Source organism: Drosophila sulfurigaster, chromosome 2R (assembly GCF_023558435.1).
Source record: "Drosophila sulfurigaster albostrigata strain 15112-1811.04 chromosome 2R, ASM2355843v2, whole genome shotgun sequence".
In the NCBI taxonomy this organism is placed as follows: Eukaryota; Metazoa; Arthropoda; class Insecta; order Diptera; family Drosophilidae; genus Drosophila; species Drosophila sulfurigaster.
Window position 1 is genome coordinate 15,076,082 of NC_084882.1, and position 13,692 is coordinate 15,089,773.

The 13,692-nt window shown below is 41.0% G+C and overlaps 1 protein-coding gene across 3 annotated transcripts; it reads left to right on the top strand.

The window, feature by feature from the left end:
* The first annotated feature begins 338 nt into the window (after positions 1 to 338).
* Positions 339 to 12,930, top strand: LOC133838119 (uncharacterized). Of its 3 annotated transcripts, none has more exons than XM_062269096.1 (6): positions 339 to 542; positions 7,147 to 7,617; positions 7,704 to 9,631; positions 9,694 to 10,901; positions 10,977 to 11,078; positions 11,207 to 12,930. In XM_062269096.1, the coding sequence occupies exons 2-6, from the start codon at positions 7,297 to 7,299 to the stop codon at positions 11,509 to 11,511; spliced, it is 3,864 nt and encodes a 1,287-aa protein (XP_062125080.1). In that variant the 5' UTR covers positions 339 to 542; positions 7,147 to 7,296; the 3' UTR covers positions 11,512 to 12,930. The 3 variants fall into 3 exon arrangements, with proteins under 3 accessions (XP_062125080.1, XP_062125078.1, XP_062125077.1); XM_062269094.1 differs by lacking the exon at positions 339 to 542 and adding an exon at positions 930 to 1,005; XM_062269093.1 differs by lacking the exon at positions 339 to 542 and adding an exon at positions 983 to 1,289.
* Positions 12,931 to 13,692: the final 762 nt, after the last annotated feature.

Genomic DNA, 13,692 nt, shown 5'->3' on the forward strand with positions numbered 1-13,692 from the left:
TTTCACTATAAAGTACTTGTGATAAGCTGCAGCAGGTTCCATTATGAGTACTGTTGTCTCCCTCTCTCTCACTTTCTGCTTGCTTCTGTTAAATTCAAATTTAAACGCCCTTTCCAGCGCACTTTTTTGTTAATATTCCCACAAATTAATAAATATGATATTTCAGAAAATAGTTAGTATTTTATTTGCAAACAATATGAATTATAAAATCAAATTTAACTAATCTAAAATGCTACAATTTTCCACCAAATGGTTTTCAGCCACTGTTAATAACAGTTCAGCAAACTGTAAAATCTTGTCGTTGTATGTGTGAATACGTATGCGCACACACGCTTAAATATCGCGAAAAAATAAATTAAATAAAAACGCATTTAAAATCGATGCCCAATCAACCAAAACACAATAAAGTGTAATACTACAGATTTTCTACAGATAAGCGATCGTCTCAAGTTGGCAGATAAAAGATTTCAAGTCGAAAATTGCATTTGAAATTGTGATTACGGTGCAAAGAAAAAAATTTTTTCTGCAAAAAAAATTCCCAGGTCTGTGCTGGCGTAATTGGCAATGTATCTTGTTGTTCATGTATGTGTGAACTTGCGTGAGCTGTGATGCATGTATGCATAAAAGAGAGAGCGAGAGCGCTGAATGGCTGTGAGTGCGAATGCGAGCGTGTGTGTATGTGTGCAAACAAAAGCAAAGAGCGCGGGAAAAGCAAATGTTGACCAGAGTTGTCGATACTCGATTTGAACTTTGGAATTTATTGCTTTAAACAATGTTTTGATTAGTTAATGGTTTGAAAATGTTAGTATATCGTATTTAATTTATTATTTTATATGATACTCAATTATTAAACCTAAGAAAACAAGATATTTTTGGTGCAAAAGAGATAGCAATAAAGACTGGCAACCCTGCACTTGGGAGGGTACCTAAAAACAACAAATCCAAGTATACGGTGAGCGTCGCTGCGGCGCCAGTTTGACGTTTGACTCGTCATCAGACGGTTGGGTAAATTTTTTCTCTCGTTTGTTGCGCTGCTCTTGTATTATTTGCGTGAGAGTGTGTGAGTGAGTGTATATGTGTGTCTGTGTCTGTTTGCTGCTTGTGACGCATTCTTGTTTTGCAGCACAAATCAACGGCAAAAACAAAGTTTAAACGGCGATGCGAACATAATAAACGAATGAAAGAGGCGTTGATAATTGTACAGAGAAATAATATTCAATGACACAAGAATAGTGTTTGCAAATACGCTTAAATTAAATAAAGAAATGAAACAAGTGCAACATTACAAGGTAACATGCTGCAGCATTGTATGCGCTAGTATGGGTGTGTCTCTCTCTTTGGATGTGTGTTTCTGTGTGTGAAACGAATCGAAGTGAAAGAAAAAGGAAGAATGAGAAAAAAAGGGCGACGTCGCCGCGCCACCGCCTTAAAGTAAAGAAGAGAAAAACGTATAAAAACGCCGGCAACGCCGAATTTTAAGTGCGCTATATAGATATGAAGGTGTCTGCGAGTGTGTGTGTACGTGTGTACTCATGAAGATAATGCAAAAGTGTAAAAATTAATACTACGGATAAGCAAACAAGAAGAAATGCTGCCGCTTTCCCTTTAAAGCACAACCCCCCACCACCCTGAAAAGTTCATTTACACCAGAGAATTCATAATTTGTTTTGTTTTGTTGTGGTTTGTTTATTATCACGTCAACATCAACACACACGCATACAACTCAATACGTGCGTGTGTGCGTTAGTGCCAGGCGATGTTAATTACGTTTCGCAACAGTCATCATGACGATCGTGATTGTGTTTCAGTGCATGTGTGCGTTGCCAAAATCTCGCGAGAAATAGAAATACATTTCTTTAACGGCACTCGTAGGTGTTACAAACTAAAGCTACTTGCGTATGTGTGTGTTTGTAGTTACATTGTATATGGAATACTGTGAGAGTGAATGCACCAACAATAACAATAAAAGCAATGTGTAAAACTATGAAGCCAAAAGTGTAGAAAGGCGAAGTGGGAAGTAACGGGCACTCACACAAGCACATGCAAAGACGCGGCCTACACACTGATAGACTGACAGACAGACAGAGAGACAGACGGATTGACTGTTGGCGCTCTCTTCGTTTTGCTTCCATCTGCCCATTTGGCACAGCTTCAGTTGCTGCGCTGCCGCTGCTTCGTTGCGGTCGTCATTATGAGCATGCATATGTATGCACCTATATATGTATGTAATGTATGTGTGCTTGCAGACATTCGTTGATATTTTGTGCTTTTTCTTTTACACACATATTTAGCCTTCAGTTTCCGGTTATGAAGGAAGCAAACGGGTTCGTTTTTCCTGCACTTGCAATATGTGCGTTCATTGTAATTTCAGTTGTGCGTCAATAACCACGACGTCGACAGCAGCTGCTTTGCCAACCATCGCTTGGTTTTGCCATACAAATTTTGTTGTAAACTGACACAAAAGAACGCCTGTTCTTTGTTGATTTCTCGAGCGTTTCCAACCGCATACAAACATACATACATGTGTATGTGTGCAGTGTATGAATGTGTATGTGACCGAGCTATGCTTTTATATATAAAACATTTTTTAATTTGATACAAGCTAGTTTACAATGTTGCTATATACTGCTAACTACAATTTAGTATGTTGTGCATTTCATTCGCTTTAGCTGTAGTTGTTATGGCTGTTGTTGTTGTTGTGGAGCGTTAAGCGTAACGACGCAAACGCTTTGCTCTCGTAATTAACCTCTCAACCGGCTTTCTGCCTGCCTGCTCAATAGACTCGATGTCTGTCCGTCCGTCTGTCTGTCCTCTGTCTGCTTGGATCGTTGAGTTGTAACTCGTTTAACCAGCACAGACCTTTGAGTCACAGTCTCTTCTCTCTCCATGAACAACATCATTAACAACAACAACAACAGCAACAACATGCATATTTCCAAGGCATTGCACCACGCACAACAAGCTCAGAGCTCAGCTAAAAGCAAGGGACTCGATCTTAAAGAGGCTTTTCTTTTCTTTACTTTTCTTTACCTAAAGCAACAGGCACCAAGCGAGTTCTCGAAAAGGTCGCGTTCCTCATTTAAACAGCCCAGGGATCGTTGAAGCAACAGGGCATCGCATCTTTTATCTACATGTGTTTTCCCTTCCTTCGTTATACAGTTTATATTCTTCAGGCAAGTTTTCTCCTTTCGCTTGTTTGGTTTGTTTTTGAGAAATGTTGTTTTATTGCACACAGGAAATTCTTAGAGCTATGCTATGTAAACATCGCAGACTCATAGCTCTTTAAATTCGAACTGTGCGTTGATAGTTCACTCAATCAGTCACAATTTAAGTGTTATATAGGGTAGATATACGAATTTTTAAATAAACGCGCTTTTTGTAATTTTTTCCTCCAAAAAATTAATTGCAATACTTTCTACTTCAATCGGTCAGAATATTTATGTAGATATATAAAAGTTATTTAATTTCTTACCATCTTTTTCGCAAAAATCCAAATTAATATTGTAAATCTTTATTTATGAATATTGTAGTAGTATAAAATCCAACTGCTTGGAATACGTTACAATTACAGATATTTTTAGCTTTTCGTTGTTTTGGTTACTTAACAATAATTTCAAACAAATTACTGTTTAGAAAAAGCCACAGGTTTATTTTAATTAAGCATATCACAACTGAGTGAGCACTGATATGTCAGCTTTCAATATATACTATAGATAGTTCAACTGATTGCAGAGGTTTAGTATCAAGAATCAAGCTCAAGCAAAACTGCACTTTAATCACGTTAAAGTAGAATTAAAAAGAAAGATCGGGCAACACACCCTGTTCTGTTTTGTAGCTCAGTCTCAGGTATCAAAGATCAGTCGAGTCGTGGAGATTAGAGCACAAATTGGTTTCATTTGATTCGTCACCTTAGTTCCAAGTATTTACCATAATAAAAATAGAATAAAAAACCCTCATCTATGTTTCATGATTGTAAAGCATCCGTAAGGTTTTTTTTTATATTTTGTTTCTACACGTTTTGCCAAGTCGTTGTCTTTGCGGTCTTTGACGTCTCTTCTTGTAGTTTTTTTGTGTCTTGGCATTTGGTTTTAGTTTTGGAGTTGGTTGCCTTAGCTTTAGCTGATTCTTTTGTCACTGCCTTATCATCAGCTTTGGTTGCTCGAGCGTTTCTCAACACAACTGAAAGAAGAAACCAGTTAACATTTAACTCCATAAAAGGCGAAGTCCGCCGATGGCGTGTCTCTCGTAAGCTGAAGAAGAAGATGGACAACAACACGAAACATCAAACTGAAAAATCAACAACAAAAGCAACAACAAATAACATTGTAGTCATTATTTGCAATTATCGGAATGTTTCTTTGGTTCTTTTTCTTTGTATTTGTACGCTAAACACAAATCTCGTCGCTTTTGTTGTTGTTGTAATTTTGTGGTTGTTTTTTTTCTCGCTTTTTGTTATTGCCGCAGGTTTCTCTTGCGGCTTAGGATCAAAAACCTTTGCCTATCTGTGTGTTGTATACGTGAGTGTAAGCGCGTATGTGTGTGCGTAACTTTGAGTGTATTTTTGTTTGATTTCTGTTTTGAGCATATTCGCGAAGTTTTAACCTTACAAATTTCAATGCCGAACTCCACGTAGTCTTGGGCTCCACTACCCGTCTCGTTCTCTCCCCCGCGTCTTCGTCGCTCTAGCTTCTATAGCTATCTTTGTCTTTTGCATCATCATCATCATCAGTACATAAATAATAAACAAAACTGTCACGTACACTCTTCTCTTCTCTATTCGACTCATCGTCATCGAATTGAGAGACTTGCATACGAAAGCGAGCGTGGGCTGCTTAGCTATAGAGCTTGTCGTCGTCGTCGTAGTCGTCACTTCCTTCTTTTTCTCGGAAATGTAAACAAACTTTTATGTAAACAATGCAATGGAACTTAATCTATGAATAGGCGATACCCCCCTCTGCTCACCATCTTTTGTTATGTTACCTGTGACATTTATCGACTGATATTATTATTGTACATCAATTGCAGTATTATAATGTTGAATGTTAATGTTAATCAACGATAAATGAGCACAATAAAAATGCATTACGAACTGGCAAAACCAGTAAGCTAACAACTGGAATATAATAATTTCCACTGTTCAATCTGAGTACTTTACAATTATGTTTATAATAATTGGAATATCAATTATTATTTCGCATTTGGACAATCAAAAAAAGCTACTTTTTTTTGGAAATTACATCATACGTTGTGGTAGCGGATTCATTCGAAATGATTAGATTGTTTGATGTATACATATTATTTTGACACCACTAAATTGATGATAACTATAAAGCATACTACTAAATATTTAATTTGCAGTTATTCAAGAAACTGAGAACTTCTTACAGGGTGTGATCAAGTACATACCTTACGGGAATCAGTCTATTCATTAGTATACATTTAATTTTAACACAAGTAATTGCTACCCAATTTGATTGCAATATATTTATTAAAAAATCATAATAGAAGTTATTATAACACATTCAAAATATCTCTCAATGATTTTAGCTGAGAGCACCTATTTCTCATTTCAGAGAGATCTAGGTGTTCATACGGACGGACGGACAGACACACAGACGGACATGGCTAGATCGTCTCGGCGGTTTTGATTATTTATCATTTTCTAACTATACCCTTCTACCCTATGGTTTGTACATACATATTATGTATGTAAGTGCATTCTTCCAAAAATTGTATTACAGAAGCTCTTCAATAAACCATCTTATTGCCTGAGAACCCTTCTCAGTTGCATTTCATGAATAAAATTTTCCACAATACGGAATTTATGAATCACATAATAAATAGCGTGTCATGTATTCAAAATGATTAGATTATTCAGTTATACATCTTATTTTGACACTGTTTCGTTGCATTAAGGAAGTTTGTCGTGAAGCTGTTCTCCGTCTCTTTGTCTCACTTCTCTCTCACAAATGCATTCCATATGTGAACTATTCCGCAATACAAGTATTTCAATTTTAAAATACAATTATAATACTACTCGTAGTTTTACTGTATTGTGAGAGCTTCGTGCACTTTTTCTAAGGCATTCCTAAAAGCGTGTTTTGTTTATTTTGTTTGTGCTGTGTTGATTGTTTTATTTAATTTGATTATAGCCCATATACACAGACATACACATGCATATGTATCCATATGTATGTGTGTGTTTGCTTGTATACGCTATGTTGTTTTTGTTCCCATTTTTCAATTTTCGTTTCGCATGCAAATTTATGTGCGCACTTTGTTGTTGTTGCTAAATTCGTTTGCGATAAAAACGTCTACACATTCACATGTAGTTCGTGTGTGTGTGTGAGAGAGTGTTTACACATGTGTCTGTCTGTCCATCTGAGAGAGTTTATTATTTTTTAATAATTGCAAATTTCGCTTTGTGTTTTATTATCAGCATTTTGCGTTTGCTTTGTCTCTTCTCAATGGTTATATGGAGTGGAATGTTATTGGCTTGTGGGAGGGGGGGAAGGGGCGCCGGCAGCGCAGCAACTGCGACGACGATGTCGACGACGGCAAAGAAGAAAGCTGAAAGCTGGCGATTCGCTTGAATTGAGTTGACGTGAAACGCAAGCAGATTTATTTTACATGCGCGCCAAATGCATCGTTTCTTGTATACCCTACATATGAAAAACGATGACTGGCATTAAGTATTTTTATTGCTTACTATTGGTATTTTTATGATTATGATTATCTTATCGCTATATCGACAGTCACTATCTATTATCTGTCACATTCGAAGCGGTTATCGATTTGCATTTCATCGATTGGTGGTGTGAGTAAAAAGTAACTTTTTTCACTTTGGTAATTTATAAAACATTTACAGGGTATTTGTCTTAGCGCGAACTGGCTCGAATAAACAAACAGAACACACACACAATTGAGTCATTGTGTTTATTATTAATGCAACGCGTTTCACATGTGCTTGCATATGTATGTGTGAGTCAGAGAGAATGTCTGTGTTTGTCTGATGCATTTGGCAAATAGAGAGAGATAGAGAGAAAGAGAACACGTGACAACGCCCCTCGACAAGAGCTTATCAAAGTGGCGCAGCGGTTTCTCTCAATGACTAAGCTAACGGATTGTGTTATCTTTATTTTGCAGATCAAATAACAAAAGTAAGTCGCCGAACATAGCAGCAAGCAGAACAAGAACAGCAAGCGAAACAGAAACAGAAACTGAAACAGAACAGCAGCTATAGCAAACAGCAGAAGAAATAAAAGAAAAAAGCAAAGCGACGGCTTCAAATTGGACATGTCATGTCAGCAAGCGTCAAGATTCATTACGACAACAACAGCAGCAGCAACAGTCACAGCAACAACAGCAAAAAGCACAGCAGCAGCCACAAAGCGCATTGCAACACAGCAATCACTTGCAACAGCAGCAGCAGCAACAACAACTGCAACAACAATCACAGTAGGAGCTAAATTAGCAGCAAAAACGACGCCAACGGTGACACTGTTGGATGGGGAGAGCGTTGGCGTTGTGGCAGCCGGCAAAACGAATACGCCTGAGGATCCCTATGTATTCACAGAGACCGTCGCAGCGACACCGCCAATTTTATTTAATGCACAGGTAAGTCAGAGTCGACGTCGAAGTCAAGTGGAAGTCAAGTCACAAGGCAAACTAAACAATGTATTTCTCTTTGGCTATTGTTGCAGAAATCGCGAGCCCGCTTAAACGAAGCGCAGCACAATAGTAGAAACAACAACAACAACGGCAGCAGCAGGCAAACTGTTGCAGGCAAAAAGTCGAGCATTGTTGGTGCAACAGCAGCGTCGATTGCGCAGTTGAATGGCACTGCAACAGCAACAACAACGGCAGCAACAGCGAGAGCAACAGCCGCAACAGCAGTAGCAACAGCAAAGGCGCAGGCGTCTTCAGCAGTAACCACAGCAGCAGCAGCAGCAACAACTACAACGAATTTCAATAATGTCACACAATCTCAAAGGCAGCCAACGTCGCAGTCGCAGTCACAGCTGCAGCTGCAATTGCAGTCCACGCTGCAGTTGCAGCCGCAAGCGTCGCCGAAACGAGCCACTAATGTTTGCGTGGTGCGTCCACAACAGCAACAGATGCAGCAGCAGCAGCAACAGCAACAACTGAAGCAACAGCAGGCGAAATTGACGACAAAGCATCATGCACCGCATCCACCACCGCCGCCGCCACTTTACACGCACACACCCTCGCTGTGGCAAACGCCACTTTTATTGGATACCACACAGCAGAAGCAGCAACAGCCACAGCAGACGAACCTCGTCGTTGCCACAGCGCTGGTCAGTCCGCCCATATCGCCCGCCTCGTTACCCTCGCCCACAGCGAACGCATCACCGCCGACCGCAGCTGTGACCGCCATGGTGTCGCCCATTGTGCTGCCACCAGCTACTGCAGTTGTAGCTGCTGCTGTTGGCGCAATGTCGCCGCCCAAAGGCGCTTCACTGCCGCCGTCCAAGTTTCATCATACGACGCTGGCGCAGCATTTGCAAAAGGTCGAGTGCCTCAAGAAGAAGAAATCCTTGCCACTGGCCTGCCAGAACTCCAATAACAATAACAACAACATTATTGTCGAGACGCTGCAGAAGCGACAAACATTTGGAGGTTACAATCTAACGCATCCGCCACCGTTGACGGCATTCAACAGCAACTCAGCAGCGACAACAACAACAATAACAACACCAACAGTTGTTGGAGAGAAGAAACATTCCGCCGAGGCTGTCGATGACAACAGCAGCGATCTCAACGAGATTCCAGTCAATGTCATCTTTCGGAAGCCGCCTGGCCCCGTGCTCTTGCCCGGTCCTGCCACACAACAGACGCCGCCACATCCAGGAGCAGCAACAGACGCTAAGATTGCAGCGCAAACGGCCATGATGAAGCTGGGTGCTGTGACGCCACTAACGCCGCCAACTCCGCCATCGCCCGCAAACGCATCCGCAATGTCAGCGCCACTGTTGCTGCCCAGCTTGGGCGGAGTGACTGTGGCAGCTGCTGCAGCTCAACCCGCGCCACCTCCTACCACATCTGCAGCGGCAGCAGCCGTGCAAAATGAACAAATGTCTTCCAAAGTTGCCAATTCCGCGCCGAAGCGTCGCGCCCCCGCTGCCAACGCCGGCTGTCGAAAAGGTAACAAAGCTAGCGTCAAGACAACGGAGGTTCCGTTGTCGTTACCGCAGCCGCTGCCGCTGGCAGCCGTGCAACAGCCAGAGGAGCTGCAGCCACCAGCAGAGCCAGCGTCACGTCGCCGCAAGCAGCCGGCAACGGCAAACAAGCGCCAGGCAGTTGGTCTGATTAGCGAGAACGAACCGTTGCCGCTGGATGATGTGCCCTATTGCCTACAGACACGTTGGCTGCATGACGGCAGTGGCAAGGATCTGGCCTTGGATGCCACACAATCGGTGTGTCAGCAGGGAAATCGTGATCGCGAGGAACGCATTGCTGTGCGCAAAGGTTTGCTACGACGACAGGCGTTGCAGCTGCTCTCGACACGGCCGCTGCAGGAGCTGCCGATGCGAGCGGCACGCCAACGGTTGCAGGGCATACAGACGCTGCTGGTCAAGTACCAGGATCATGCGAATCAACAACAGGGCATGTAAGTACATCCTTCACATTCCCATAGAGCCTTTCATTAATGTTTACACTTCATTTTTGCAGCGGAATTGGTAATCGCTGTCTGGTGAATGGCTGTAAGCAGCCCACGCTCAGCATGGCGGCGCATTGTGAGAGTCACATTGTCAACAATAGCACACAGAAGCTGTTCCAGCCTTGCGTGGCTTGGCGCGTCAATGGCTCCGCTTGCCAGGCACCCGTCTTTGACATGCTACACACTTTGGCCCTGTGCTCGGCGCACAGCCATTTGCGTCCTGGCCTCGAGCAGCAATCGCGCCAGCAGTTGCCACAGCAGCCCAAAGCAGACAAGGTGCTGGTGCAGCAGTTGACACGACCTCCGCCTACTCCTGCCGTTCCCGGCCCTGCGCCGGCCTACGCATTGACTGCAGCCGCAGCAACAGCGGCGGCCACCGCTGGCAAGCGTAAGCGCAAAACGAATCCCAATGCCAATCCGGTGGGACGTCCGCTTAAGCGAGCCAAGAAGCAGCCGGACGCAACTACAACAACAACAGGAGCAGGAACAACAGTAAACAACGCGCCCGCCACATTGCCCACTGTCATGAGCATGACATCGTTGCCGCCGATGTCGGCTGTAATGCAACGCAAGAGCAGCACCACATCGTTGGAGTCGATTGCCAGCAACTCGCAATCATCGGCCAAGTCGCACTCGGCACTGCAGCCCTACACGCCCACAGTGCCTGTGTTGACGATGCCGCAGCTGTCTATCATACCGCCAGCGCTGGCGCCGCTCAGCGACTATCAGCAGCAGCAACTGGCGAAGTTGGAGCCCGAGCACCAGCAGCAGCAGCAGCAATTGGATGCCAATTTGTTGGCAAACGCCAATTTCAAGGCGGATGAGATTAGCCAAATTGTGGCACAGCTGGCGGCAGCCGGCAACGAGTTGCACCACAACAACAACAACAATAATAACTTGCATTACAATAACAACATGAGCTACTGCAGCAACAACAACAGCAACAGTGGCAGCAGCAGCATTAGCTGCGGTTTTCCCTCATTTAATGCAGCCTTTGGCAATGCCATGGGAACGGGAGCAGGTCAAGGACATCAGCATCAACACCAGCACCAGCAGATGGCAACATCGCTGCATGCCAACACATCGCTGGCCAGCACTGAGAGTCTGCTGAGCCAACAAATCTTTGGCATTTGCGAGAACAGTTCGGCCTATGCCAGCTCCGAGGATACGGGCCTGGGTGGTCTGTCCGAGTCGGAGCTGATAGGCGCGAATGATGCTGGTGAGTATATAATTAAATCAGTTTAACAATTCCTTCACTGATTGCTAACTATATATATTTTTGATCGTTTTGCAGACGATATCGCATTGAATGGTGCCCATTTGCTGGAGGAGCATGATTTGGTAAATGTGTTTGATACGCTGCCGGAGGATGCGTTCAACGAGTTATTTCAATCCGGTGTGTATTTCATAATAACAGACTTAATTGTCGCATTCATTGTACTAATTATTGTGTGCCATCCTCCGCTTATGCGTTGCCGTCGCTGTTGCCGTCGCCGTCGCGGTTTTCTTTGCTGTATGCTGCAGTGCAACAAGACGAATGCGAGGCGATGGATCGCGCACTCGAAATTGCCGATAAGAACCTCAAGTGTCTGCAGCAGACAATCGGAGGCACGGCACATGACAGCGCGTTCCTTAACGATTTCCTCGACGTGGGCGATGATCTGCTCGTGAACGCTGTGATGAACTCACCCAACACATCCGGCATCGATACCTCCACGCTCTTTGTCGATAGCAGCGGCAGTGGCAGCGGTATCAGCAGCACCAACGGCCCTGCCGGCTCCAGTTCCGCAGCCTCTGTGGCGGATATCCGTGGCCTGGTGCATATCTAAGCCAGCTCCTCTTAACACACATACACACAAGTAAACACACGCTTCAAGGCGGCGCAGCTCGTTAAACAAAAGGTCTTTTGAAGAACAAACAACACAAAATCAAAACTTAGAAAATTTAAAACAAGAAAAACAATCTATCTTCACTTCTCAACGCAAGTTGAACATCTTTTTAATGGCGATTGTTTTTCAATTTTGTCAAGTTTTCCTTTTTAGTTAGTTTTTTTTTCCGTCGGATTCACTGACCCGATTTCTTGTCTTGAATACCCTTCTATATATACTACTTAATGTGTATGAAATGTACACACACGACATGCATATATATAAAGGATGAATCATTTAATAACTACGTGTTAATGCAAAAATTCTGAAAAAAAATTTCCAAAAAATAAACTAAAAAACACAAAAATTAAAAAAAAAATTATATATATAAACGCAAGAAAATTATTTGTAAATTCGCGTGAAACTTTAGCGTTAACAGTCTTAACTTATATTTAAAAGTTAGTGCAACAAATGAAACGAAAAACAAACAAAAAAACAAAAACAATGATGAAAGAAATTTAGATTGCAGCTTTATATACACACAACAAACACATACACATGGCAAAAACAACAAAAAAAGAAAATATATAAAAAAAAAACAAAAACAAAAAAAAAGAATTGTAGGAAAACTTAGCAACAAATTTGAATTTGAAAGCGTGAAAGGTAATGGTGAATGATAAGTAGCGCATTGAAAAAGAGTTAAGTTCGAGTTAAGCATACATCGATTATGTTTAAAGTATAAACATTTGATAAGCGCATTTACATACATCCAACCAACAACCACTTTATGAGAAACGAGAATTGTAATTTTAACAATAACAACAACAATAACAATAGCAACATCAAGCAAGGTTTTATTTAGTTTATTGTTTAAAAATACGAACACACATTCACATACACTTCACACACACACACACACACATATGTATACACATACACATAAAACGTACAAGGGACTACATAGTTTAAAACCGCGAATCGTATTACTAAATATACATATAAAAACCGTATATATATACATATAAATAAATAATAAACACACATATTAGTTGTGTAAGCTTTAATTTAATGAAGAAAACCCACAAACTACGAAAATGAAAAACAAAAAAACGAGAAATAATATTAATATGCAACTTGTTTTTTAAGTTGGCGTAATTATATATTATAGATTTCAGTTTGATTTGGGGTCCGATCAGCCCCAAACCAATTTGCAGGTTTTACTTTCCGATTTGGTCTTTGTACTACTTATGTAAATTAATGATTACATATTAATTAGAATTATAAAACAAAACAAAAACAAAAAAAAAAAACACTTTATATACGCAAATGTAAAATTCTTTAGACTAAGCAAACACACACACACACACACACAGATATACACACATATACATGCAAGAAAACTGTTACGCTTTAAAATATAACTCACTTAGCGCCCAAAACATCCCATCCTTCTTAATTTTATACATCAAAAACACCCAAACATCCATTGTAATTTTTCATTTGTCATCTTTGCAAGTATTAAATGAGAGAAACCGTTTAATAAACAACAAAACGAAATAAACACTTATACATATATATATACGTATATCATAGACGATCACGCATCAAGTTTGCATTATGTTTAGGCATCGCATATTAAGGATCTTCATTTTGGGACGTCTTATTCTATATAGGCAAAGAAGATGGGAGAAGATGAACTACTCGTACTTTAAACATAGTGGAATAAATTGTAAAATATATTTAAATATACATATAAACTATATAAATATTTAAAAACATGTATATTCTCTATCTCTATACCTATCTCTCTATCTCTCGATAACTCTTATAAAGCTCTGTATAACTATGTATTGTATGTAATTTTTGTTGTCCTCTCAACTAATGGATTTATTGCATTAATTTAATTTAGTTGTTGCCTTAGTTGAAATAATAATTTTAAAATATTTCTTTGCTGTGCAAGCGACGCGATCAAAATTCTTTTTGCGAAGCTATAAATATTGTATTCTTTTTACACACACACACACTATCATTTGTTGTGCACGATTTGTATTCAAATGATCCTTTTTTATACACTTATATACATATACATATACATATAAATATATATATTTGATAAGCGACCCAGAGAAATAGCAGACCCAA